Source organism: Erpetoichthys calabaricus, chromosome 8, assembly GCF_900747795.2.
Source record: "Erpetoichthys calabaricus chromosome 8, fErpCal1.3, whole genome shotgun sequence".
In the NCBI taxonomy this organism is placed as follows: domain Eukaryota; kingdom Metazoa; phylum Chordata; class Cladistia; order Polypteriformes; family Polypteridae; genus Erpetoichthys; species Erpetoichthys calabaricus.
Window position 1 is genome coordinate 107,430,197 of NC_041401.2, and position 13,123 is coordinate 107,443,319.

General features: G+C 38.1%; 1 protein-coding gene and 1 long non-coding RNA gene across 3 annotated transcripts; both read left to right on the plus strand.

Annotated features, from left to right (window-relative positions):
* The first annotated feature begins 248 nt into the window (after positions 1-248).
* Positions 249-4,482, plus strand: LOC127528872 (uncharacterized). The gene is made up of 3 exons (XR_007935479.1): positions 249-738; positions 1,916-2,037; positions 4,181-4,482. It is a non-coding gene; the product is annotated as an uncharacterized LOC127528872 (long non-coding RNA).
* Positions 4,483-5,171: 689 nt separating this feature from the next.
* Positions 5,172-12,451, plus strand: LOC114656581 (G2/M phase-specific E3 ubiquitin-protein ligase-like). Of its 2 annotated transcripts, XM_051930246.1 has the most exons (6): positions 5,172-5,413; positions 5,515-5,585; positions 5,807-5,896; positions 6,081-6,394; positions 6,663-6,841; positions 12,359-12,451. In XM_051930246.1, exons 1-6 carry the CDS (start codon positions 5,330-5,332, stop codon positions 12,362-12,364), a joined length of 744 nt encoding a protein of 247 aa, XP_051786206.1. In that variant the 5' UTR covers positions 5,172-5,329; the 3' UTR covers positions 12,365-12,451. The 2 variants fall into 2 exon arrangements, with proteins under 2 accessions (XP_051786206.1, XP_051786205.1); XM_051930245.1 differs by lacking the exon at positions 12,359-12,451 and having other exon boundaries at positions 6,663-6,971.
* The last annotated feature ends 672 nt before the right edge of the window (positions 12,452-13,123 follow it).

Here is a 13,123-nt window from a genome sequence, read left to right on the forward strand (position 1 = left end):
TGCATTGTAATATTTTGCATAACATATCACATACATTTTTATTATCCCAGAGGTATATTTGTTCATCATATGAAGTCGATATGTACGCTATAAACATTTTCCATGTTAAACTATTGATTTTAAAAGGTTGCACTAGCAATAGATACACTTTCTTGGCATGCACAACTCATAATTCAAGTTTAGTACAGAAAGCTTTAATTATGTTGTACATTTGAAAGAAAAATGTTGCAGTGGTAAAAATGTACGGTGGCCGACAAGAGCAAAACACATTTACATTTCACAAAACAAATCTATAACCATTAAGACAAATTTACAAAGGAAATTCAAATTAACATTTCAGAAAACAAATTTACAATAGTGAAAGCAATTTACAACTCCCGAGACAAATTTACAAGCGGTAAAACAAATTAACAGTTCAGAAAACAACTTTACAAGTGTCCCGAAACAAATTTATAAGCGTCAAATCAAACGGAAAGGGTAGGTACAATACACAGGAAGTGCTTGTTGCTGACCTTTTGTGTCATTCAAACTGTTTTGCGAGGGAACATTGAACGGAGTTTGTGACGGTAAATCAAGCGACAATGTTTTGTCCATTTGGTGGAAACCATTTTAGCCAGTTAGCCCGCTTTAGTTATTCTTGTGGGTAATGTTTAGACTTTCTAAAAGATGCTCCCTGCACGGAAGAACCAGATGCAAAGCCGACGTCTAAACAACCTGGAAATGTTAATCAAAGTACCGGTAAGTGGACTCTTAACGCTATCTAGAGCCAGCTATCCTAGGCTTTTATTATTATTATTATTATTATTATTATTACTATTATTGCTCAGTTGACGTAGTACGAGTCATTCAGAATTCCGTTCAAATAAACAACTTCTGTGCAAGTTGGAATATACAGTATATATGTGTCTTATACTTAATGCAGTCATTTAAGTTTTTTAATTACTACCGCAACATACAATGGGACTGTTGTAACCTAATAAAATAAAACATGATTAGGTCTCATATTATTTTTAACATTAAGCAATTGCCAGCACATTTCAAAGTACAGATATAGCTACATCTTTTCAGTTAAAAAATTTGAGCAGCAGTTGGCAAGGTAGGATCCAGCATGAGTCAAACACGTATAAAAAGAAATTTCTCCGTCCAATAAAGTTCATTTCAAAAAAGTTTACTGAAAATTTGAAAAAGAAAAAAATCACAAAAATTTAGAAAAAAGTTATTACACATGCAGAATAAAAGGCAAAAACAGAAAAAAGGTGTCTTCTGCTTTCTCTGGTTAAAAATCAGTTACTTTCTATACTTGTTACGTTTCTATGGCAAACTTACATAGACTTCACTTTAGTATGTCAGTACGGTTTGAAGCTGTTTGCCCTCCATGCCTTAACAACTGCAAGACAGATCAAAAACTGAACTAGTGTGTAGTCAGAATGACAAGAAATAATTAGAATATTCCATTTACAATTTAGCTTGTAGGGCTTATAATAGAACCTCCCAATGACTATGCACTAATATATACACAAACATTTTAACATAACTAACAAAATACTAATATCAACTTATTATAATCTAACTAACAAATGGCTTTTACAACAGATAATGGAATGAATTTCCTAGTGTACTGTATATTTATGTTGTTTAGGAGTATTGTGAAAAAAATGTAAAGAGATTCATGATGTATGTGTTTGGTTTTTTTTGTTAAAAAAACTTATAGAAGCACACCCTTTGTATCTCATCTTTTAACAAGCAGTGTTACCTGTAGTGGTCATAAACTAAAGGTCACATATTACGAGTAATTATACTAAATAATATTGTGGAAGTAGTTGAACTAAAATACACATCAATACATTTTATGGTTCATAAATGATTACAATTATTCTGTCCATAATGTGTTGATATTCAATTCTGTTCATTCCAGAAGAACAACCATGCCCATCATATAAACAGTTCATGGACTACAGAAACTTCAAATCAAAAGAAAGACAGTCCTTTAGCTGTGGGTCAAAGAGACGACTAAAACAAGAACAGAGACAAGTTCAGGTTACATGGCTTAACTGTTTGTGTCATATATACAAGACAATGGTTGCAGGGACAGTTATTGTTTAACACTAGAATTACCAGAGTCTACGAAAAAACTCGTAGATCCGGCCCACCTTAAATCGCTTCTTAAATCCGTTCACACCTCTCCGCCAGCGTCTTTTGTCCTCTAAATGTGCTGATAAAAGACAAGCTGCCAGCAGCCTGCTATTCCATCCCCCCTCCGACTTAGAACGTGAACGCACTATTCCCAGCTCATGCCTTGATTGTTTGTCTGGGAGTGAACTGGAGTTTTAGACTTGAAATAATACATTGTTATTTGGAACACACGCATTCCATGTGTGTACCGTTTCTACAGTAATCTGTGTAAACACATTGTTGAAACAGAAACTTTTTCATATTTTAGTAATAAATGTTACAAAATGTAGGCATAAACTATAGAATGCGTAAAGCCCGAGTTCCTAAGATCAAATAAACACTTCCACAAAAGCTTCACACACCATACAACAGCTTCTGTGGTGTAGCGCGCTAAGATTTTCCTCTCAGAGCGAGTAGCTTTTCTCTGCCTCACAAACATGAGTTCAATTCCCCGCTGGGGATAAAGTGTTACTTCTTTTTTTTCTTTTTAACCTCAAACGGACATAAAATTTGTAAATTGGTATGCACTGTCAGTTAATGAGATCGTTATATTTTCATGTGGGATGCTCCTTTTAAAATATTTTTTTAACAATTGAGACTGCAATTAACATGAACAACTGTCCTTATAACTTATTTTTTTCAAGATCCATAACACACAGACAGACAGAGCACTGCGTAATACAGAGACAGACAGGCAGAGATATACAAACAAACCAGGGAAGGCACATGTACTGAAAGAAAAAAAATCAACATGTGCATTGTTCCTGCAGAACTGAATAAGCTCACCCGCTCTAACATCACCCCTCCCCCGATCTGACTCTCTAAGTAACAGCACAAGTACAGACGCAAACCAAGTGTAATCAAGAGTTCTGGCTCGATCCCCACTCACTCCTATATTTGCCATTTTCAGTAGTTAATATTATACAGTACACACATGCACTTGATTTGTGTCTGTACTTGCGCTGTTACTTAGAGAGTCAGATCGGGGGAGGGGTGATGTTAGATAGATAGATAGATAGATACTTTATTAATCCCAATGGGAAATTCACAGCGGGTGAGCTTATTCAGTGCTGCAGGAACAACGCACATGTTGATTTTTTTTTCTTTCAGTACATGTGCCTTCCCTGTTTATTTATATATCTCTGCCTGTCTGTCTCTGTATTACGCATTGCTCTGTCTGTCTGTGTGTTATGGATCTTGAAAAAAATAAGTTATAAGGACAGTTGTTCATGTTAATTGCAGTCTCAATTGTTAAAAAAATATTTTAAAAGGAGCATCCCACATGAAAATACAACGATCTCATTAACTGACAGTGCATACCAATTTACAAATTTTATGTCCGTTTGAGGTTAAAAAGAAAAAAAAGAAGTAACACTTTATCCCCAGCGGGGAATTGAACTCATGTTTGTGAGGCAGAGAAAAGCTACTCGCTCTAAGAGGCAAATCTTAGCACGCTGCGCCACGGAAGCTGTTGTATGGCGTGTGAAGTTTTTGTGGAAGTGTTTATTTGATCTTAGGAACTCGGGCTTTATGCATTCTATAGTTTATGCCTACATTTTGTAACATTTATTACTAAAATATGAAAAAGTTTCTGTTTTAACAATGTGTTTACACAGATTACTGTAGAAACGGTACACACATGGAATGCGTGTGTTCCAAATAACGATGTATTATTTCAAGTCTAAAACTCCAGTTCACTCCCAGACAATCAATCAAGGCATGAGCTGGGAAAAGTGCGTTCACGTTCTAAGTCGGAGGGGGGATGGAATAGCCGGCTGCTGGCAGCTTGTCTTTTATCAGCACATTTAGAGGACAAAAGACGCTGGCGGAGAGGTGTGAACGGATTTAAGAAGCGATTTAAGGTGGGCCGGGTCTACGAGTTTTTTCGTAGACTCTGGTAATTCTAGTTTTAATCAGTGGACCCATTTAGTATTTAACTTCCTGTGCAACAAACTTATAAGTATATAATTTACAGAAAACTCATTCTGTTTATTTTTATTTATTCTAGATAAACATAGGATTGATGGTGCCAAATGGAAGTGATTTAAAACCTGTAAGAGGGAAAACACTCCCTTTATTTACAGACCCTCTGGTAGCAGTGCCTGATCTGCTGAAACTAGCTGTCCAGAAAATGAGAACATTTAACAAGGACATGGATGAAGGACCATATATACTTCTGTATCCAGATTGCTCAGAGGTGGTCAATGTGCCTGGGACAGAAAGGCCATTCGTATTGGCTGAATATAAAAAGGAAATAGGAAAGGCATATTGCAGGATCTCTTTTTTTATATGCCTAGAAAAAGACTTTAGAAGAGGTTAATAGGATCTGATGATTTATCACTTTTACATACTGTATTTCACAGTGCTGTGACATACTGTACATAATAATGCATAATAATGTGTTGATTTTGTTTCCTTAAACTGCAGTGGATGTTATCTCTGAATCAGACTCAGATTCTGAAATTCTTGTTACAAGTAGGAGCACAATTGAATTCAATCAGGCTGACACTGTGATGAGTTAACATGAAACAAATAATTTAGGAAAGCAATACACTGAATGGCCGTATTAATTATTGTAACCAGAGCTGTTCTGTGCATAATGCTTGCCAATATTTTGGTTGAACAGAGGCTAGCTACTTAGTAATGTCTGTAGTTGAGTTTGAAAATATGTTCCTGCATTGTACTTGGACAAACAGTAGGATTTACATTTTAAATGGCATTTGGTGTAACATATGTGAATCATTTTGATTATTGTTCAGCCGGTTTATCTGTCAGAAATACTAACAACTTGCCACGTTTCAGCAGGCAACATTTCATTAATAAGTATTTATGTAGAAAGAGAAGAATAATATAGGCTGTATAAAATTGTTCAGAATTTTATGCTTTTTTCCCTCAGGTTTTTGAAGCCTATAACCAAAGTACACCCAAACACAAACTAGAAGATGTAGTGTAAGTACTAATTTGCAAATGTAAGTAATCTGTAAGCTGGTAATGTGATCAAATCACATGTTTGGAACAGACCTTTGAGTTTATGTTGAGAGCAGAGTTTTTGCTCTAAATATATGAAGTTGTAAATAATATAAGAATATTGTGAAATATTGCAAAATTATCTAGATTATTATAATTTACCATAATTTTAAATTTCCTTTTTAACTCCATGATACTTTGTTGCACTAAAGTAGTCATTTTCACATGTTTCAGAGATGCGTCCAGACATTCATCAACAATTCAAGCTGGACAGGTAGGTATTGAACCAAATGTTACCTCATAATATTTTTTTCTTTCAGTGTTGTTTTGTGTTGTGTTGGACATTTAAGTTCCCCATGTCACTTTATTTTTCAGATAGTAATATCTGATACTGAGGATACTCTGGATCTACCTGAATACAATGTGACTAAGTCCACCTATTACAGGTAAGCAAAAAAAATTGGCAAAATGTGACTATTCCCTCGGTAGACGTTTTTAGATTAGTTTAAAAATAAACTGGCAAGTTGTTTCTAAAATATCTGTAGAATGGTTAACTTACAAAAAATTCTTCAGGGATTTACTTAGGTTGGAAATTACTTAAGGAGAATGTTTTAGTGTAAAATGGGTGGAGTTGTCTTTTAACATAGGAATGGTAATTTCTTTACAGTAAATATACAAACCTTTATGCATCATGTGTTGAAGAAGAGGATGAAGAGCCAGTTCCTGTAAATTTGGGGAATTTATCAGACACAACCATGTACACTGGCAGTTATTGATCATAGCAATAGGTTTTCTCTGTGCACTTAATGGTAAAAGATTGAATTACTTCTGTGATAATATGTGAAAGAAGCCCTTTACTGCACATCAGTGTTGTGCAAAAAATAGAAAACTGTGTACTGTCTGGCATTTCACAAATGTAACTCAGTCTTGTGTAATTCTAGAGAAGAGGTAAACATTACACTACCTGATATCATTGCAAACCTGTCACATCATATTGATCATGGAAGAGTTAGCCGGTTCAGCATTGCAAGGTCAAATGTCTGGGATGGTGCAGTCCGAGGTTTCAAGCGTACAACATATTCAGAAACCTGTGATATGCTGGTCAGATTTACTGATGATGCTGGTATTTTTGAGGATGGAATTGATACAGGTGGACCAAGACGAGAGTTTCTAACTCTACTGATGAACCATCTTAAAGACCGACCAATTTTTGATGGACCAACAGGACAACGTTACTTATTCTACAATGCAAATGGTATTTATACATCGTGTTAAGAGTGTGACTTGTAATTTATAACACATCACTGATACGCTTTGTTACTTGAACTGTTCCAGAGATATTTAGCAACAACATGCTTAGGTTTGTCTTGATTTTAATGCATCATGAAGCATATTTGAATGTTTCCAAAAGTAGTTGCTAAATATGTGTGGAACAGTAGAAATAACATTAAAAGCAATTTGGAATTGTGGTTTGAATTGTAAATCACCCAAAATTCTAAAATGTGAATGATTTTCATTCATAGCTCTCAGGGAGGATGAGTACTTCTTGGCAGGAAAGATGATTGCGGTATCAGTTGTGCATGGAGGCCCAGGTCCGCATTTCCTCTCGGAAGATCTTGTACTGTATCTTGCAGGCCAGCCTTCATTCAAAGCAACAGTGAATGATGTAACTGAAGAAGAAATAAAGAAAGCTATGCAAGAGGTAGGAAAAGCATAATGCTATAGTAGGGCAGGGTTTATTTATTAGTTTCTGCAATGCTTTGAGAAAATCATTACTTCCTTGATAACATACACAAAGTAATGCATTTACTGTTCTGTGATTGTACAAGATATACAGTAATCCCTCCTCGATCGCGGGGGTTGCGTTCCAGAACCCCCCGCGAAATAAGAAAATCCGCGAAGTAGAAACCATATGTTTATATGGTTATTTTTATATTGTCATGCTTCGGTCACAGATTTGCACAGAAACACAGGAGGTTGTAGAGAGACAGGAACTTTATTCAAACACTGCAAACATTTGTCTCTTTTTCAAAAGTTTAAACTGTGCTCCATAACAAGACAGAGATGACAGTTTCGTCTCACAATTAAAAGAATGCAAACATATCTTCCTCTTCAAAGGAGTGCGCGTCAGGAGCAGAGAATGTCAGAGAGAGAGAGATAAAAGCAAACAATCAGAAATCAATAGGGCTGTTTGGGCTTTTAAGTATGCGAAGCACTGCCGGACAACGCAGCTGCTAGGAAGGGAGCAATGAAAAGGTAGCCTTTCAGCATTTTTTTAGAGGAGCGTCCTATCGTCTAGTGGTGCGAACAGCCCCCCTGCTCACACCCCCTACATCAGGAGCAGAGAATGTCAGAGAGAGTGAGAGAGAGAGACAGAGAAAAACAAACAATTAAAAATCAATACGTGTCGTTCAAGCTTTTAAGTATGCGAAACACCATGCAGGAAGCATATCGCTTGACAAACCAGCTGCAAGAAAGGGAGCAACGTGAAGATAATCTTTCAGCATTTTTAGATGAGCGTCCGTATCGTCTAGGGGTGCGAACAGCCCCCCCTACTCACACCCCCTCCGTCAGGAGCAGAGAATGTCAGAGCGAGAGAGAGAAAGTATGCGAAGCACCATGCAGGAAGCATATCGCTTGACAAAGCAGCCACATTTAAGCCCAGCAAGGAAGAGAGCAATGTGAATGTAATCTTTCAGTGTTTTTTGAGGAGCGGCCGTATCTTCTAGGGGTGCGAACAGCCCCCGTGCTCACAATATATTTGAGGAGTTTTATTTAATAGGTAATACGCGCTCTGGTTGGGTAGCTTCTGAGCCATCTGCCAATAGCGTCCCTTGTATGAAATCAACTGGGCAAACCAACTGAGGAAGCATGTACCAGAAATTAAAAGACCCATTGTCCGCAGAAATCCGCGAAACCAGCAAAAAATGCTTACATATGAAATCTGCGATAGAGTGAAGCCGCGAAAGTCGAAGCGCGATATAGCGAGGGATTACTGTAGTGTTAAACTAGATAAGTAATGGAACAAAAATTTATGAGATAACTGTGTATACTGTATATGCCCCCTTTTTGTGTTTTAGATTGACCGTGCTGCTTCTGTCGAAGCTTTGCGAGAATGTACTTTAAAACATAGCACAATGTTACAGACAGCTGGTTGTCTGAGATATGTGACTACTCTTGAAGAAAAGAACAATTGTGTCAGACTACCTCCAATGGTATATTGCCATGTTCAAAGCAAACATGATGCCAGTCTGCAATTCAGTTGTTAACAAGCAACTTACAACTACTGCATTATTAGTGAAGGACAGTTCCAATAATTTTCAACATATGCAGTATTATTTCAAAAAGGGTTTCTGGTGATGAGTCAGGGTCAAAAATGTTTTAGTCGATAGTGATTTTAGGGAAACGTTCTGGGGCCTCATGTATAACGCCGTGCGTAAAACTCACACTATAACATGGCGTAAGCACAAAAGCGGGAATGTGCATACGCACAGAAAAATCCAGATGCAGGAATCTGTGCGCATGCAAACTTTCACGTTCTTCCACTACATAAATCCCGATCAGCATGAAAAGTAACGCACGTGCACGCGCCTTCTGTCCCGCCCCAACTCCTCCCAGAATTATGCCTCTTTGAATATGCAAATCTATATAAATAGCCTTCTGTGAAAAGACAATGGGAAAAGCACGGGGGAAAATATAAGAATTTCAGCGAATACCAAGTGGAGGCAAAGGAAAAACATACTATTTGTTGGTTTAAACAGTGGTATAATCAACAAAAGAAAGTTGATCGAGTGACAAAGTGTCGGAGAAACTCAAAAGCTCAAGTTCACAAAGTCGCACAGTGCCCGAAATAAAAAAGAAGTTGTCACATATCAAAGTCAGTGTGAAAAGGCGACTCGTAGCGGACCGTCTGAGTGTCATATGAAAGCTTATTAGGGTACAGAGAAAAAAAAATAGGCACACAGTGGGAAAAAAGCACGAAATGTCAATTTTAATCTCGAAATTTCCACTTTAATCACATAGTTTATTTTGTCATTAAAGCAGAACATCATAAACTTCATCTTAAAATCGTTTATTTTACTAGTTTCTCAAGTAGCACATTAAATGCTTTGTTCTGTATTTGATCTTCTATGTGCTCTGTGTGTGTGAATCACTACGTGCTTCCGTTCTTTCTCTTTCTCCGACAGGACACAGAGTCCATTGCATTCGTGATACAGTGATCCCTCGCTATATCGCGCTTCGCCTTTCGCGGCTTCACTCCATCGTGGACTTTATATGTAAGCATATTTAAATATATATCGCGGATTTTTTGCTGGTTCGCGGATTTCTGCGGACAATGGGTCTTTTAATTTCTGGTACATGCTTCCTCAGTTGGTTTGCCCAGTTGATTTCATACAAGGGACGCTATTGGCAGATGGCTGAGAAGCTAGATTGCTTACTTTTCTCTTTCTCTTGCGCTGACTTTCTCTGATCCTGACGTATGGGGATTGAGCAGGGGGGCTGTTCGCACACCTAGACGATACGGACGCTCGTCTAAAAATGCTGAAAGATTATCTTCACGTTGCTATCTTTTGTGCAGCTGCTTTCTGAAACGACATGCTGCACAAAAGCTCGAAGGGCACGTATTGATTTTTGACTGAAAAACAAACTCTGTCTCTCTCTATCTCTCTCTTTCTCTCTCTCCCCCTGCTCCTGACGGAGGGGGTGTGAGCTGCCGCCTTCAACAGCTTTGTGCCGCGGTGCTTCGCATACTTAAGCCAAACAGCCTTATTAATTTGTTTGCTAGACATTGTTTTCTCTATCTATGTGACATTCTGTGCTCCTGGCACGCACTCCTTTGAAGAGGAAGATATGTTTGCATTCTTTTAATTGTGAGACAGAACTGTCATCTCTGTCTTGTCATGGAGCACAGTTTAAACTTTTGAAAAAGAGACAAATGTTTGTTTGCAGTGTTTGAATAACGTTCCTGTCTCTCTACAACCTCCTGTGTTTCTGCACAAATCTGTGACCCAAGCATGACAATATAAAAATAACCATATAAACATATGGTTTCTACTTCGCGGATTTTCTTATTTCGCGGGTGGCTCTGGAACACAACCCCCGCGATGGAGGAGGGATTACTGTATTACAGCTCTCTGAATAATTAAAATACTGAGATGTATACGTGATATCTTTTTCATGATGATAGGAATGAAAGCATGTTATTAAACATGGGAACACGGTGGCGCAGTGATTGTTCATATCTCATGCAAGAGGCTTGCTGCGCCATGTGCGACCTTCGATGAAATAATTTATTACAGAAGTACTGTCTCTTTCAAACGTACTAACCTCCAATTCCTGTCCTTACTTTTTTTTCTCCAAATACCCAATCGCCACACAATCAGCTCTGTAATAGATGTGAAGCCATTTGTAAGTTTAGAACGCTGATTCTTCAAAACTTTTAAGGAACATTGAAATATCTTCGTAGTACATGTTTAATTATTCTATCCGTCTATCCTTCCAGTGTCGCATCAGCACCAGCAATAATACAGCGCAAGGCAGGAGCTATCCATGAACTAGCTAGCGCTGCGGCACCGTGTCCTCACATGTTTAATTATTAACAATATAGATTATTTAAATAAAGTTAAAGTTTTATCTGTATACTATAAGCAACATATTTTGCTGCATTTCATCTTAAAAATGATATCATCATCATACGCGCTTTATAAAGTGCCGCAGGTTGTGCAATATTATAACTGTAGTGCAAGTTTACAGTGGGGTAATTGTACTTATAAGTACAAACAGTGCTACAAGGAGCACTTGATGGACTGATTGAATGCGTTTATAGTTCTTGGGATGAAACTGTTTCTGAAACGCAAGGTCCGTACAGGAAAGGCTTTGACGCGTTTTGCCGTGGTTGAGGTAGTGTGTGCTTGAAACTGTATACCGATAATTCTCTTTCCGATCAGCTGCTGCTGTGATTCCCCACTCAGATACAGTGATATAAATACTCCGAGTGGTGCAGTGAGAGTAATATGGAAAAAGATGATCCGCTGTGGCAACCCTTAACGGGAGAAGCTGAAAGAAGAAGAAGATGCAGTGAGCATAACAACGCTAAAGCAGTTATGGTATTTGGAATACTATGGCTATTCCCTGGACCATTATATTGCCACAGGTTAATTACAATCAGATGCATTACACTAATAAACAATATGCAGTTAATTTCAGTGTATTTATAAAGCCGCGTCAGGAATGTGGGTCTAAGAAAGAAAGGGTGACCACACAGGAACAGTAGCACTGCTTTGACGCTGGGTGCCGCCAGTCTTCAAAACTGAGCGGAGAAATTGCGTACGCCAGGGTATGAGGTACCGTGGAAATGTGCGTGGCGTCACGTATGCCCGCATAGGGAGCCGCGGAAGGACCCAAAACGTAGCGTGAAATCTCATGCCAAAAGGGAATGGTGGGGCACTAACCTCTCTCTCTTTGTTCCTGCAGAAAGAAGGAAGCACCACCGCCATGAATCTGCTCAGAGTCTCTGATCCCGCATAGCCACTTCCGCATTCTTTCCCTTCCCTCTGATGATGTCCTGACTCCCAGCTTCCATTTCGGTCCTTTCCCAGCATTCCTCTGATCAATTCCAGTCCCTCTCTATAAATGTTCCCCACCACGTCATCTTGTTGTCTGATGAGAATTGTATAATTTCTTTGGACTGTTTATTTGCAAACTGTACAGTATACGGGGCCAGAAACCCCAAACCTTTATGCTGAGTTTGTCTTTCTTTACAGTGGCTTTACGGCAAGTTTAGGTTTTATACATCGCGATTTGAACGTGGAAACGTTCATACGCAACATTTCTGTGCGTACGCACCGTTTATACATGAGGCCCCTGGTCTTTTTGCAGTTTCCTGTCTCATTTCAACAGTAGTACATGGGGGCAGGCATGCTGTTCAGGCCTTCAAACCATCTAAAATAAGTGATCTAAAACCAGAAACTCAGAAAGGCATTAAGAGCATACCCCATTGACTCATATTTAAAGGGAAAATGTAAAAGCAACACTAAGTTTCTCTAATATGACTCGATACACTAAAACACATTTTTCACTCTGTCAGCAGCAGAAAAATGTTAAAACCTTAGATGCTGAAAATTACTGGAGTAATCATGTTTTAAATATACTGTCCATACACATACACTATGTGATTAGCACTTTATTGCAGTGTAACAATGTATTTTGTACTTTTTAGATTTAAAAATTGTCTTTCAGCTCTTCAGTTTTTGACTGCACTGCAGCAACATCCTTCTTTTATGATCCCTGTGCTGTGCCACTCAGAAAAAAAATGTCACTGCTCTTGAACTTGAGGGACTTTTCAAACCTGACCTCAGTCCAACAGGAGGCTCACAGAAGGACAAACATTAGGCTACTGGGCTGACTATCTCCTTGATTATGAAGGTTTACAAAATAGATTGCATAATTATTTATTTTACAAGTAGTTAAAAATAATACCAAGATGTGCATGAACAATTCTATTTCCTTACAGAAGGTCAGGCTGCTGTTCGCATGGAAGATGTTTTCATGTTTGCAACTGGGCTAACTTCACTTCCCCCATTTGGATTGAAACAGCTGCCAAGGATTGAGTTCCTGGAAGATTCACCGTTCCCAATGGCAAACACGTGTTCAAACACAATGAAATTACCACTGCTGGATTCATACAATGTGTTTAAATCACATATGGATTTTGGAATTCAGAATTCTCCAGGATTTGGCTGTTTTTAAATCAGGTGTGATTGGGTCCACTAGATGTGGGTAGGTGTGTGCCTTAAATCACTGCAGCTAGAGAACTTGCATCCATCTGCACTGGTGGACACACTTTTTTGCACTATTATTATTTAATTTTGTAATATAACTGCTGCATTTGTATATTTGAGATTTTGAAGAAACCACATGTTTGATTACTGTTTATTTAAGCTACAACTGAAGATGTTTTAATATGTTCTTGTTTATAGTATGT